The sequence below is a fragment of the Oncorhynchus kisutch genome, linkage group LG10 (assembly GCF_002021735.2).
Source record: "Oncorhynchus kisutch isolate 150728-3 linkage group LG10, Okis_V2, whole genome shotgun sequence".
Classification (NCBI taxonomy): domain Eukaryota; kingdom Metazoa; phylum Chordata; class Actinopteri; order Salmoniformes; family Salmonidae; genus Oncorhynchus; species Oncorhynchus kisutch.
The window spans coordinates 20,950,175-20,964,461 of record NC_034183.2 but is presented as its reverse complement, the minus strand read 5'-3'; the positions used below and the strand labels follow the sequence as shown (position 1 = coordinate 20,964,461).

The 14,287-nt window shown below is 40.8% G+C and overlaps 2 protein-coding genes across 2 annotated transcripts; both read right to left on the bottom strand.

The window, feature by feature from the left end:
* Positions 1-3,817: 3,817 nt before the first annotated feature.
* Positions 3,818-6,181, bottom strand: LOC109897897 (forkhead box protein D2-like). Its single transcript, XM_020492549.2, has one exon. The coding sequence runs from the start codon at positions 5,709-5,711 to the stop codon at positions 4,605-4,607; it is 1,107 nt and encodes a 368-aa protein (XP_020348138.1). The 5' UTR covers positions 5,712-6,181; the 3' UTR covers positions 3,818-4,604.
* Positions 6,182-10,861: 4,680 nt separating this feature from the next.
* Positions 10,862-12,693, bottom strand: LOC109897486 (forkhead box protein E4-like). Its single transcript, XM_020491980.2, has one exon. The coding sequence runs from the start codon at positions 12,504-12,506 to the stop codon at positions 11,256-11,258; it is 1,251 nt and encodes a 416-aa protein (XP_020347569.1). The 5' UTR covers positions 12,507-12,693; the 3' UTR covers positions 10,862-11,255.
* Between the last annotated feature and the right edge of the window lie 1,594 nt (positions 12,694-14,287).

Sequence of the window (14,287 nt, the reverse complement as noted above, 5' to 3'; positions counted from 1 at the left end):
GCTGACCACAACTATTTTTTATAGTAAAGATGCTTGCCTATATGATACATTTCAAGACATGATAGTAAATGCAGACCTTGTATATCCATAGGTTTTTATCAACGTAGGTTTAAACAGGATTACACTTTGACATTATAGGTTATTTTATGCAACTCCCTCAATATCTATTTATTTTACAGATACTTACATTAATAAAAGAAAACCGACGTTTTGAATATATGCCAAATAATAATAATAATAATTGTTAATGTATTATTATAACGTTTTATCATATGAAAAGTATAGCCTATAATACTGTTGTTTTTGTAAATGTAGATGCTATTAATATTTTGAACAAGAAGCCTAATGCCCTATACCCGTTTTCAATATTCACCATTCTGTCCTATGGGTATATCATTTCCCTGGAGGTAGGCCTGTCCTACAAAGACATATTGACTCCTCGGAATATGTCATTAGGCCTGCAGTATAAATACTTTTTTTTTAAATAAAAAAAATCCAAACTGGGCGTTGTTGAACAGTAGCTACCTTGAATCATTTAAATTACGAGATAATATTACTTTTTCTTAGAATTTGAGATACACATCTTGCTGCCACCTAATTAACAGGTCGTTAGTGTCCTTCACAGCGTAACTAGCAGTGACAAATTGACTGGTGGTGTAATTAGCATATGAGCCAGGGTAGGATGTGCATGGTTTAAGCACAACGATTTCATGTAATCCCCTGCCCGCGCGCCGAGGAAAGGTGATGATGCGATGGTTTGGAGCAAGGTGGCACTCGCACAAATTATATTGTAGAGTTCGGTCAAGTCATAGCCTAACAGGTTTCCTCAAACTAAATATTTTAAAGATATTCAATATAACGAAGTAAAAATGCATAATCTAATATACTTTTCCATAATCAAAGAAATCCTGTTACAGTAGCCGAATTTAATAGGAGCAGAACTATCGACAGCACCCTTCGATCAAGGAAACTGGTGTGGTGCCATAGTGAGAGAAATATGCCAATCAAAAGCAAATCCATGTCAAAGCATAGGCTACATTTCTTTCATTCAGAAGGCTAGGAGTTGGTCTAGTCATAATGTTGTCATGTTTCAAATATACTCAAAGCATTTCAAACTCATTTTAGTGAGCCAAGCCGTAGAACAGACGACTGTAGGACAGACGACTGTAGGACAGACGACTGCTGCAGAGACAAATAAAGAAACACATTCTGTCCCGAGACTGTGGGTGGTCCTCCTGTGACAAGTACACGGCATATTGAGAAAATGAAAGCAGAATGAACATGCTATTAAAACGATAAACAGTTGATTTGGATATAATTGGAGTAAATTATATTTGTGTGATTTGTGACCCGTGAAAGAGGTATAATTAGTAATCCATGTTTTTATTCTTATTGTAGGTCACTTTAAGCATTACGATGGTCGTTCCTAGGACAGCAGGCCTAGATGCGTCATTATTTACGAGACAACTTTTTAATAGTGTTTCCCAAACAAGCACGTATAGAGAGAACGTTCACTATCTCCATTCAAATCTTACTTTAACATTATAATTCCACAATAGACTACTGACAAAGGATCATCTCCTAAATAGATATTACCACCTATGGCTGCAAATAGGCTATTACATACATTTACATTAACAAAATCACAGATTGCGCACATGTTGTCACACATCATGAAACACATTGAGGCAAAAATGACAGACAGTAACCTAGTCGTAAAATAGAACTCAATTGAACATGAAATTGATTTCAATATGATTAAAATAGTATATAGGCCTGTGTATCTTTTAATTCAGTTATCTCGGTTTTCATATTAAGCAGCATTTTTATCCTTCACTTGTTTGTACCAATTGCAAATACTTTGGCACTTTGTATTTAGTCAACTTCATTTTGAAGCAGTCACAGCCAGACATATCTTGATTATTCAATGTTCTGTAAATAAAGTGACGTGGAAGGGCTAAAAGGCATCTAACTATGCACTTTGGCTGCTCTAGGAATGGTCTGTATCACTCGTAGATGTGCAAAGGTTTTTAAGAGCCACGTTACTAACGAAGGCTCTGGAAAACAGCTCGGCTACAAAAGATACATCATAAGAAGGTTCTAATGATGATTTTAACGAGGCACAGTCTTGTTTGGATTGTTGCAGCCTGTGATACCGGAGGGTATCGACAGTGGTGCAGGCAATTGATCTCTTCATGTCCATGTGTTATAGTGAATATTTGACACAAAAATATATTGAATATAATATGTGATACAATACCTAACATTCAATATGGCCACGGGGTGAACAGGGCCCGTTATCTACTTTTGACAGAGATAGCCCATAGGTCGATATAATATAAACTAAAACAACAATCTTACCCTTTCAGTGCATTATCAAACTTATGTCAAAGTTGTATGTGCGTGTGTGTGCGTCTGTGTGTGTGTGTGTGTGTGTGTGTGTGTGTGTGTGTGAGTGTGTGTGTGTGTGTGTGTGTGTGTGTGTGTGTGTGTGACAGCCTAAATTTAGTGCGATTTTTGGCACCATGCTTAAAGTGAGCTTCTCCTCTACTGTCAAAACGGATTTGGTTTAATTCGTTTTCTGATGTTGCGCTATGACACAGAAACTGAATCGAAAGAAAATCATATGAAAGGTCTACTCCAAGGGCTTTCATTAACACGACATCAACAAAAGGAGTGCAAGAGACTTCATAAAAGTATGACTATCATGTTTGCGTTCTCTTCAAAGGCTTAGGGTGAGCTGAAGGGGAAAGTGGAAGAGGGGAGTCAGCCCTCCCACCCTTTATCCCTAATAATCAACTGTCAAAAACACCCCACCGAGTAATTTAACCATTTGCACACAGATCTGGTAAATAAAAGAGGCTTCTTACGCCCCCCTCTGCCTCGGAACATGTGCTTGGCCAACTTCGAAATGGAATAATCGGTCTGTTTTCTGCACTGAGACGAGTCCTGTCCCGCTACCTCCTTTGTATCTGTCCGGAGACAACACAGACGACATGAAAGCGAACAACCGCGCGCCTTTTGAGAAGTTCGCTTTTCAGAGGCAAATGTGTGTGGGTTGTCTCCGAGAGAACCCCTCGCTGGGAGCGCATTGAGCATGGGTCTTCAGTGACAACATCAACAAACGGGCAAAACGCCGGAATGATCGTGGATTAGGATCCTGATGAAAAACGCTGCTACAAATTAGCAACGAAACCCCAAGAGATCGTGGGTATCCATGTAGAACGTTCACATTCAATTACAGGCCTCCAAAACCCGATGTTCCTATTCATTTAGCCCGTTGTTACTTGCCAAAAAAGAGTCCATTATAAACGCCCTGAGAGCCACATAAGAGGAATGAATACATGCCCACTCTTCCAGAATATATCTCACAGCAAAATGTGGGAGTTCAGACATCACAAATCTGGATTTTAGCGCTTGTTGGCTGTAGTGGTATATAGGCTAATAAATGGGCTACTTTTTGAAAATGTAAAATTGATAATAGAGAAGTAATAAATACTCCTATCGTTGCATGCAAGATTTAACTGAGACTTAAACCCATGGCACTATTGCGTAAATGACTATGAACGCTCATAATCGTTTCAGAAAGCGGCTCGTAGTCGGACAATCAAAGACCTGCGTATAGCGTTCAAACTGGGCCTACTCATACAGATTGAAGTTTGACCTCGGAGCTAGATAAATAAAAACATAAGCATATTTTCTATTTCCTTGTGGGATTTTAGGCTTTGGAGTCTTAATGGGTATTCAAATGTTTGAGTAGACCTATGTGTGCAGGCATAGGGCCAATAAAACGTTCCAATAAACAAGTTAACGAAAGTATTTTTAAATTCACAAACATTTATTATTATTTTCATTACAACAAAAAATGACCTATGAACATTAAGTGTCTGTCTGTACATATAACATACGTTTCACTGATTGATTTCAATGAAATAGACAGGAACGAAAGCACAACAGTTTAACAGGATGAGAGGTAATGCGCTTTACACCAAAACCACATAGCTGTCCACTGACAACATGAAACACTATCCATACAAATTCACCACAACACCGGTGTTAAGAGAACGAGGGGTAGTGGGAAAAGGTTAGATTTGTTTAAATAACCCCCCTTGTCTCAATGTGCTTTCTAACAATTAAAACCTGAGTTTGCGTCTCGGTAGCCTATTAACAGTGCTTTATTTCACAGCGCACACAATATATATAAAACAATATAAACCATAATACAAATCTCAATTATAGTTCAGAAACAATTAAATCTTCCCCACAGTGAGATTACATGAAATTAAACTTGCGTTAAAATAGCTGGATCTTTGCTCACGATAGGTGAGGGCCTAGGCCAATGTAGGCCAACGAATACACTCAACATTGTCTTAGAATTTGTTTTCTGACTTCATCATGAATCTTCCATTTAGTGTATCCTATACATATTTACAATCCATAAATATAGCCACCGTTTCACTTTCCTCTCTCCGATCAGATCTAAGAAACATAAGAGGAAGAGCAACACTCTATTTCTCAATGAATGTTTATCCTACCTTCACATAAGACGAATAGAACCATAATGGATTAATAGGATTTCTGCAAGTTTTGCTTTTGCTGCCAGTTTAGAAATGACACATGTTTAGATTTGTAGTTTTGCTGGAGAATGTCTGTGAGCCAGGCTGAAGCATTGCTTCCTGCGAGAGGTTCAAGTGGTTCGAAGCTGAGGCGAGTGCAGGGTTTAACATGGCCAGGATCTGAGCCTGACTGTGGCTGCCCGACTGTGCGCTGTACGGGGAGGCCACGGAGTTAGCTGCACCGATTATATTGTCTATAGAGAAAGAGGGCCGAATCGGAGTGTTAGTGTCCGTCTTGAGAGGCGCCAGGCCGGGCAAGGTCGGGCTTAGTTGAGGGTAGAATGGCTTTCGTAAATCAGCCCCTAATAGAGAGGGCAGGGGATGTGGCGTGGGGAATATTGAGGCTGGCGAGGGGAATCCACAAGATGTATTCTGGAAAGGGAAAGCGCCTGCTGGGAGGTGCGGATGATAGGGGTTATGTGCATGGAAGTTCTGCAGCTGGAGTCCGTAGTTGTACCCATAAGGGCCGTATCCAAACCCGGGCAGGAACCCCCCGGCGTCCCTGAGGATTTCGTTGGCTTGGTGCCTCTTGAAGCGCTTCCTCCTGCGTAAAAAACTCCCGTTGTCGAACATGTCTGCGGACTCCGGGTCGAGGGTCCAGTAGTTGCCTTTTCCGGGGTTGCCAGGCTCACGTGGGATTTTGACAAAGCAGTCATTGAGAGAAAGATTGTGACGAATGGAGTTTTGCCAAGCGGGGAATTTCTCCCGATAATACGGGAACCTGTTGCTAATAAACTCACAGATCTCGCTGAGAGTGAGACGTTTCTTGGGACTCTGGAGGATAGACATGGTTATCAGGGCTATGTAGGAGTACGGGGGCTTGACTAGAGCGTTCTTACCAGGCTTATCACCTATCATGGCCCCTGAATCTATACCAACTCCAACCTGGTCAACCGGACACTCGGAGCTGCTGAGGCTGGGGGAGGAACCCCTCTCCCCCGCGTTCTGAGACAAATTATCGTCCGAGTCATTGTCCAGGAAATCGTGATGAAGGTATTTCCCATCCTTGCCAACCGAGATGTCTCCCCCAACCACATCTATGTCCACATCTTCAGACAAAGCAGAGTTGTCGGACATATCCGCACCTAGAGTCATCCTTGGAGAGACTGGTTATCTTCCTTCCTCTCGTTCCGTACCGAGTCTTTTCAGCTCCCAAGCTGGGTGTACTCAGTCCGTGCGTAAAGCACTCAACCGCTCTTCAGAGGACCAAAGCGAACTCCTGTTTACTTCTCCAAGCTGCATAGAAACATTAGTGGAATCTAGAAGAGAGCAAGACTACGCTTGGATCCAGGTGTAACCCCACTCCAACCAGTTGGTATGGAGGCTGAGGTGTCTTTCACCGAGGATGAAACTCTTCTGAATTCAAGCGCAGGAAAACAAAACTGGAATGGAAAATTCAGCCAAGCTATTTACTTGAAGACCACTACAAACATTTATACAATAATAATGTTTCTTCCTTGCACTCATTTGTGTTTTAGGTCGTTAGTTTACTGTTGCATATCTGTATGAATATCTTTACCCACAGGCACGAAGCAAGTATCCTGCGTGAGCTTCATACTATTCCCATTCATAGCTCTCAAAAGCTATTTATTCAGCCGTCCAAATCACGTGGTCACGGTGTCACTGTTACCAGGATATGAAGGAAAGGGGAAAGGGAAGGGAAGACGGACACGGGGAGGAGATGGTAAGTGCACTACTTTACACCTTCTCTTGGGTTAACGATACTCCAATACACACACATCTTCTAAACATGGAATATCATCACAAGTATTGGTTTTATGTTGTTGGAATGAATTGTAGCTATATCAAAAGACAAACAGGATGGACGTGTCCATAGTATCAGGGGTATTGAAACCTCATAGGGTTCAATTCTTAAGAATCGGAGTTAGTTGATTGGATAATAAATAGTCTACATAACACAGCCCAGGTCCACTACCAGACAATTTGCATATTTATGAAGAATGATTTCAAGGCTAAAACATCTTCGTGTATTTGTTTGTTAGTCAGTGAATTAATTCAGATGTCACTTGAATCTGATTTACAACATGATTCCAATTATGCTAAATATTTCGTTATCCAATTTGCAATTATGCACGCTCTCATACCCTTCTAAACAAAACAAAAATATTGAAATACAAATATCCACGATGGCTTTAAATACTTTTTATAAGTGCTCCAATAATTGCTTATTATCGTTGCGGTTAATTAAATAAGTGGTTATTTTGTTTTCTATGACGTTATGCGTTTGGGTCTAATATTATCCCATATTATTGGCCTACCATTTTGACTTTGATTACCACATATGTTATTAACCATTGTTAATACACAGTCATTGATAATACACAGTCATTGATAATACACAGTCATTGTAATACAATTGAAAAACGGTATTATTAACTGTACATTTTACAATATTGAAACCCTAATTCAGTCAAATAACGACATATGTTATAAACAGTATACTTGTGTTATAAAACTGTACAAATGTGTTATTATTAGAATGTATTATTTGTATTAGCCTATTATTATTAATCATATTATTATTACTATTATTATTGAGTCCATTGGGTTTAAACAAACGTATGACTTCTTACTTCTGTCCTCTCAGAGTTAAGGAGAATAGAAGCCAACACGAAACTGTTATCGAAAGGGAGATATATATATGTATAGAATACAGATATATATTCTGATTATTCATTTGAAACATGGAGCAGATATAGTAATTCACAGCCGAAACTGACAGGTAAATAATATATAACTCCACAGTGCAAGTTTAACAATTGAAAGCAATGTTTTTCAGAATTGAGACTACGGGGTAATTTTTCCATGGAAAGAATCCTTCGTGAATGATAAAATAAGATAATTAGCCTACTACTGTGTAATAATAATGATAGGCCTAATTATACGACAAACAATAACAAGGTTCAATAATAATATGCCCTGTCATTATTTATTTTCAGAGGAGAAAGGCAGCACTAGCTAAGGAATTCCATGAACATGTCCTCCATTAATTCTCCGATCACTTCTCACGGGTTTTATGTTTAACTTGTCAAAAGTCATTACATTATCCATCTACATTTTCTACATCATTCACATATAGACAAACACATATGCGCCTGCAACCTGCTCTAATTCGTCTTCGTCAGAGTACGCTATGTATGCTATGGACAGAACAGATGATGGGTCTGTGTGTTTCATGACAACAGGGGAGCAGCGCTCGCATTACAATTCATTATGTTGCAGAAACATGGCGTTATTGTAATACATCAGCACCTCATCCGTCTCTGTACAGGACCATCAGCTAACAGGACCCTTCATGTTAACACAGGCTTCTCCTGCCCAAAACACCACAGCAACTTCATTGGCAACGTTTGTGTGGGTTAACATGGCTTTCTTTTTTTATATATATAATATTACATTCAAATTCAAATATTTCAACGAACCTTTCAGGATTTTCCCTATACAGGCCCAAATATCATGAAAAAAAGGGAAAATAGATTTTAGGCGATCCGCACCTGCAAAAGCAAGTTATCGCACAGCAATGTTAACATACATTTCATATTCCTGAATTCGAATAAAACATATCGTCAATTCATGCCAACTCAATTGAATTCATTTTACATCTGATGCATGACTCTCAAGTTCAGTTGTTAAGGAGGTGGAGAGCGGTTGAAGGTATAGCCTAGCCTAACCGTGCGGAAGTGAATGTGTCCGGAGTCGACCATGAGGTCCTCTCAATTGTAATTTATCTAAACACACTCACTCAGTCAGCAAGTCCGTCACAGACCCCTTTCCCAATCCCAATCCTTCCCAGCCCAGGGCAGGGCAGGTCGAGCCGGCCCGTCAACTGGTAGAGGTTGCATTGCTCACATCGCTGAGTTGAGGAACCAGACAGCTGCATGGAAGAAAGGCCAAATCTCAATTCATAATTGTTCTCTCAAGAAGCTAGACGCTTTCTCGCCATCTTAGACTTGAGCTGATTTGGCGAGAAATAACATTATGTAGCCTTTGCCTATTATTCAGGGTTTGGGAGTAACTGATTACATGTAATCTGGTTACAAAAAACTGTCACTGTAATCAGTAACGTTAACAGCGAAAATATTGTTATCAGATAACAGATAACCTACTTTTAAAAAACTAGATGATTCCCTCTTGGATTACTTTAAAAAATCGAAAGGATGTTTGAGGAAAAAAAATACATAATGACACCTTTCTCTTTTCTCAATGACATCCAATTCAGCATTGAAAAAAGGCACAAGTTTAAGTTTGTTCCAGCTGAGCAAGTCTGACCACAAGTCAGAGACTACTAATGATGACACACCAAATACATTTGATGGATCCTTTTGGTCTTCTTCTAAAACTTCTAAAAGTAATCAGATTGCATTAATGACTTTTGGTAATCCAAAATTACATTACTGATTACGATTTTGGACAGGTAACTAGTAACTGTAACGGCTTACATTTAGAAAGTAACCTACCCAACCCTGCCATTGATTATAGATACACAATTACAATTGATCATCTTCCAAACCAAGACTTAGATTTGGCAATCTCATGGGTCTGCATTTCCACCAGACCCAAAAACACTGACAAGAACGAATGACTTAGGAGGCATGTAATAAACCTAGGGCTATTTCAAAATCTCACGAAGAAACAAACTAGTCTGTAATGGCCTGTAGCATTTGGACTGCCAACTTCAAAATAGTGGTTTGTGCAGCCTTTATAGTGGTGGAATTGGTAGCCTAAATGTTTTTTGTTGCCTCAAAATATAAAATGTTCCTCAAGGGATGAGAACATATTTTACTTCCATCCATATTGGACTTTGGACCGGAAACATGTCAAGCTCAACAACATCACATTACCATACGTTATTTTTCCTTTTTAGGCTACTCTGTTTTTCAGTTTGTGACTTATTTGTCTTGCATGACACCTAGTGGACAAACTGTAGAATCCGGCACCAATTCCAATCCAAAAATCACTCCAGACAAACTTTTGATAGAGACCGCCAGGTGTCGCTCCAACTACGGGTAAATTAAAATCTATTAGGCTGCAGACCAATGATGTACAGACTCGCCAGAGGTACCGTTCGACAGCTAGAATAGCAAAGGTGCATGGATTCAATTACAAAAACATTTATGTATGTTGGGGCGGCAGGGTAGCCTAGTGGGTAGAGCGTTGGACTAGTAACCGGAAGATTGCGAGTTCAAACCCCGAGCTGACAAGGTACAAATCTGTCGTTCTGTCCCTGAACACGCAGTTAACCCACTGTTCCTAGGCCGTCATTCAAAATAAGAATTTGTTCTTAACTGGTTAAATAAAGGTAAAATAAATAAATAATAAATCAAACCAAATAAATAAAAAATTCCTAGGTAGGCCCTATAACTCAAATATGCACCATATTAGGCTATCTACCAGGCTATCTACCATTGGCCTACAGGTGAGCCAATATATCTCGTCGTCATGTAAAATACATCATATTGTAAAAAATCGAATTAAATCCAATTGTATTCCTCATGTACACAGTTTACAGCAGGTATAAAGGTGCCGCGAAATGTTTGTGTGCCAACAATCCAGTTGGGGGAGAGGGACAATTGTGGCAATCGATAGATTTGGCAACATTATACAAAAAAATCTACATAAACTGACAATAACAGCAACACTATATTATTTAGGCGTTAATATGTCTAGACCATGAAGTCCGTTTGGCCTGCTGTGACATTACTTCAAATAACTGTAAAGCATGACGTTTCTGTCCTACTATAGCAACCCATACAAATGATCTTACAAGTCATGCAAATACAATACTGCCTATATTCCCTAGAAGTTTGTAATAAAACAAAAGGTTAAATTATGAGACAGTTCGGTAGGCCTAATTCAACACGATACATTTGGCCCACGATTCCTGATTTGGTCATTTTTATTTACACGCAGGAAACGAATTATATCAACACCATTAACGAAGTTATAAAGTAAGTATGTAGCCTATATTTCAGAATGAATGTGGAAATTCCCTTGCAGGCCTATATCTGAAATATTAATAGAAAATATTTTGTTTGGGTAATTTAATTGTATAGGCTATTGGGTACACAGGAAAAAACAATATGGTTTATGGGAATTGGACTTAAAGTATTATAATGAGCAATCAAATATTCATTTAAAGTAGGCCTAATTTAAATCAGAGGAGTACGTGCAGATCATAGGCATATTCAGTTCAACAGATACAAGGAACAAGACCATGCTTATCAAAAAATGTATTTATTACACGAACCAAAAAGTGTAAATAACAATGTAGGCCTATTCAACATAATTCACAAACAAATAAACTATTTACTTTTCACAAAATAGAACAGTATATGTGGTTAATGAAATTGTTTAAGAAGTCTACTTTCTGACAGGTGACAATGACTGGAATTGTTCTCGGACAAAAAAAGTACACGCAGATAGGCTACACAACATCTTAAGAACACATTCATATTAATTGAATAAGACACATAAGGTAAACGAACCAAAAGCTCTGAGAAATGAACACAACTATAATGGAATGCATTTTGGCATTTCAAACAAAGAAGAGGTGTCACACCTATTTAAATTGAATGTATTTTGAGGCTCTTGTTGTTTGTCTCTATAAAAATCAGTTTCTCACATATACCGATCTAGTCCTGACGCAAAGTTGGCTTGCCTCATGTAAGAATTGTTGTAAGAGTTCATTGGGCTGGAGAGACCCAATAGTTGCTCAGTGTGTTCGGCACAAGACCCGGAGCGCACGGTTGGTAGAGACATCCGGTTCCCGGTGCAGTACACCTGAGAAGTACCTGGAGAGAAACTGGACTGCGTCATGGAAGGCAGGTGGGGAGGAGATGCTGAGGAAGAGTATGGATAACCGGGTGCCAGGTTTGATGACAGTCCTCCACCGCCTCTGCCCAGTGAATTCCCTGAGGGATTGACAGTCTGCATCTGGAAGCAATTGGAGGGGTCAGTGCCAGTGAGGGAGCAGCTAGCTGACATGGTGCCCAGGTCTCCACCGCCTAACCCCAGGGGGTTGAGCTCTCCTCCCTGCATCACCGACTCCTGGCTGATGATGTTGTCGATGCTGAACATTCTTGGCTGCCCTTGACTGACCCCGGCAGAGGTCTGATAATGATGCAGCATCCCCGGGTGGGGGGAAGCTGCCAGCTGTGATCCGTAACCCGTTCCTATTCCTGGGTACAGGGTGTTGGGGTATGCCGGTCTGCCCATGGAGGTCGAGGTGAACGCGCTAGAGCTCTGCAAATAACCAGGATACGTGCTTACGTCAGTGCGCTTGAATCTTTTCCTCCTTCGCAGAAAACTCCCGTTGTCGAACATGTCTTCAGCGGCGGGGTCCAAAGTCCAATAGTTTCCCTTACCAGGCCTTCCAGGTTCCCGGGGAATCTTGACAAAGCAGTCGTTGAGGGTGAGGTTGTGGCGGATGGAGTTTTGCCACTTCTTTGAGTTCTCTCGATAAAAGGGAAAACGTTCCATGATGAATTTATAAATACCACCAAGTGTGAGTTTTCTCTCGGGGGAGTTGGCGATGGCCATGGCTATGAGAGCGATGTAACTGTAGGGTGGTTTCCCTCTCTGAACGGGCCTCTTCCTCCGTCGACTCCCCGTGGGCATGAGCTCCTCGGTTTGACCCAGAGCAGCTCCCTCCTCTCGGTCCGTGTTCGGACTAGGTCCCCGGGGCTCAGACTTGATCAGAACCCCGTCCTTCGTCCGGTCCGGCAGCTTCAGTGGTGGTGGCGGTATCGGGGAGTCTAGACTCACGTTAGGCAACATGACCAGCGGGCTGGCCGCATCGGCTGGCGACTGCTGGGACTCAGCAGTCATGTTACACATGCCCGAAAAGTAAGAGAAATTTGCAAGATTCATAAAAAAGTATGTTTAATGTATGCTTGAAATGTAAAAAAAGTAATATTCAAATTGCCCCTGAAAAAAATGCAGGTACCATAAAGTGAGAGGGATATCTGCTATTGTTTTGCACAGAGACGGTGCGTGCGTTTTGGGTCCCTCCCTATGTTAATTTGAACCCTGTCCACCTCGCCGCCAGTGAGCATTCTCTCTTGCCAGGTGAGTGGTGTGGACAGTTTTATAAACCAGGGGTCGAGTGACGACACTGGCGATAGAAAAGGGGGGGGGGGGGGTACTGCCCCCTGACAGAACATGATTTTCAGATACCTGTATATCTACTTTTCTAAATGATATGTGGTAAGGATGTTGCACTGTAACTCTAGGATAAATAACGTAATGATACTTGACCATTTAATTCCCAGAGTAGGATGAAGTTTGCCTCTTTTTTTATAGATATGCCCACATCCTCGCTTTTTTTCTTGTGACCTATGTCAGTTACATTAAAACAGCTAAAACACATTTTTTATGACATATTCTGAAGTTGGAATGCATATAGGCAACATTACATTCAAATAACCGATCAAACATGTTAGACGCTACTAAAATATTGAAATACCGGGTGACTGTAAAACGTTGTGATTGTGTTAAATTGACATAAGCACACACAGTCCGTTTAAGTGCTCCAATCACAAGTTATTATGTGAGTGATAAGTGAAGGACCAGGGAGCTCTCCCTCCCTCTCTGTTCTCTCCGTGTGTCTGAGCCACTGTGGGTTTGCTCTGGACTGCAGTGTATATCTAGGCCAGAAACAACATGGACAGAGCTGCTCTATGGGATTCCAAACCCAACGCTCAATCCACCAATTGAAAAATAATAACAACCCATTAAAAACAAGCAATTGAGCTGTGAAAGCTTCTGGGGAAGAAAAGACAAATATCCCTCTATTTCATTAGGATGTTTGGAAATTGATAATGAAACTTTCCTCAAAGCAGAGGGGAGGGTTATGTTTTGGGACATTGTAATAAGGAACAGCATATTGCACAAAGTCGCCATACAGACAAGCTATTAAAACACTATCACATGATAGCACTCCTAATGGATTATTTTGTCAAATTGGGGGTGTTACATTAATAAAGAAGATAATGTACCAAGACAAATATTTTGATATACGTTTTCAACATAAAAATAATCTTAAATAGCTTCAATGGCTTTATTTAAAAACTATTTGAATTGCATCAAATGGAGGACATACATTTTGCCAGTGAAAATAATATTCTAAAGGTTTGTTAATCTGAGTGTGACAGTGTTAGTAGGTGTGTGCATGCGTGTGTGTGTGAGAGAGAGAGAGGCTAAGAGAGAGGGGGGACAGTCAGAGTGTGTGTGAACGAGGGGCAGCGAGACACTGTGTTCAAAGCAAAGGTTAAACCAACAGGGCTCTCTCACAGGCTGATATGAAAGAAATGGTGTAATGAATCAAACCAAAGTCATAAACCATAAACGCCCTCCCTTCTCCACTTCTCCACTCCCCACTAAGCATTCCCAACACAAATCCCCCCCCCCAGCACCCACCCCTCCCACAGCTCAGACTCACTAAGCCCAGCTAGCCACTCTCAGCCAGTGGCTAACAGCTTCAGACAGGCGTGGGAGCAGGGGTGAATCCAAGCAGGATCTGCCCCCAGAGCTGCCAGGTCAGGCAGGACAAACAGAGGCTATGGCCAGGAAACAGCCCCTCTGCCCTGGGGCCTACGGCCTCACTGTAATCCCTGTACCCTCCCATCTCCCAGTGCTCACACACACACACA

Excerpts from the sequence above, each read along its gene's own strand:
- LOC109897897 (XM_020492549.2), bottom strand. The coding sequence starts at position 5,711 with ATGACTCTAGGTGCGGATATGTCCGACAACTCTGCTTTGTCTGAAGAT.
- LOC109897486 (XM_020491980.2), bottom strand. The coding sequence starts at position 12,506 with ATGAATCTTGCAAATTTCTCTTACTTTTCGGGCATGTGTAACATGACT.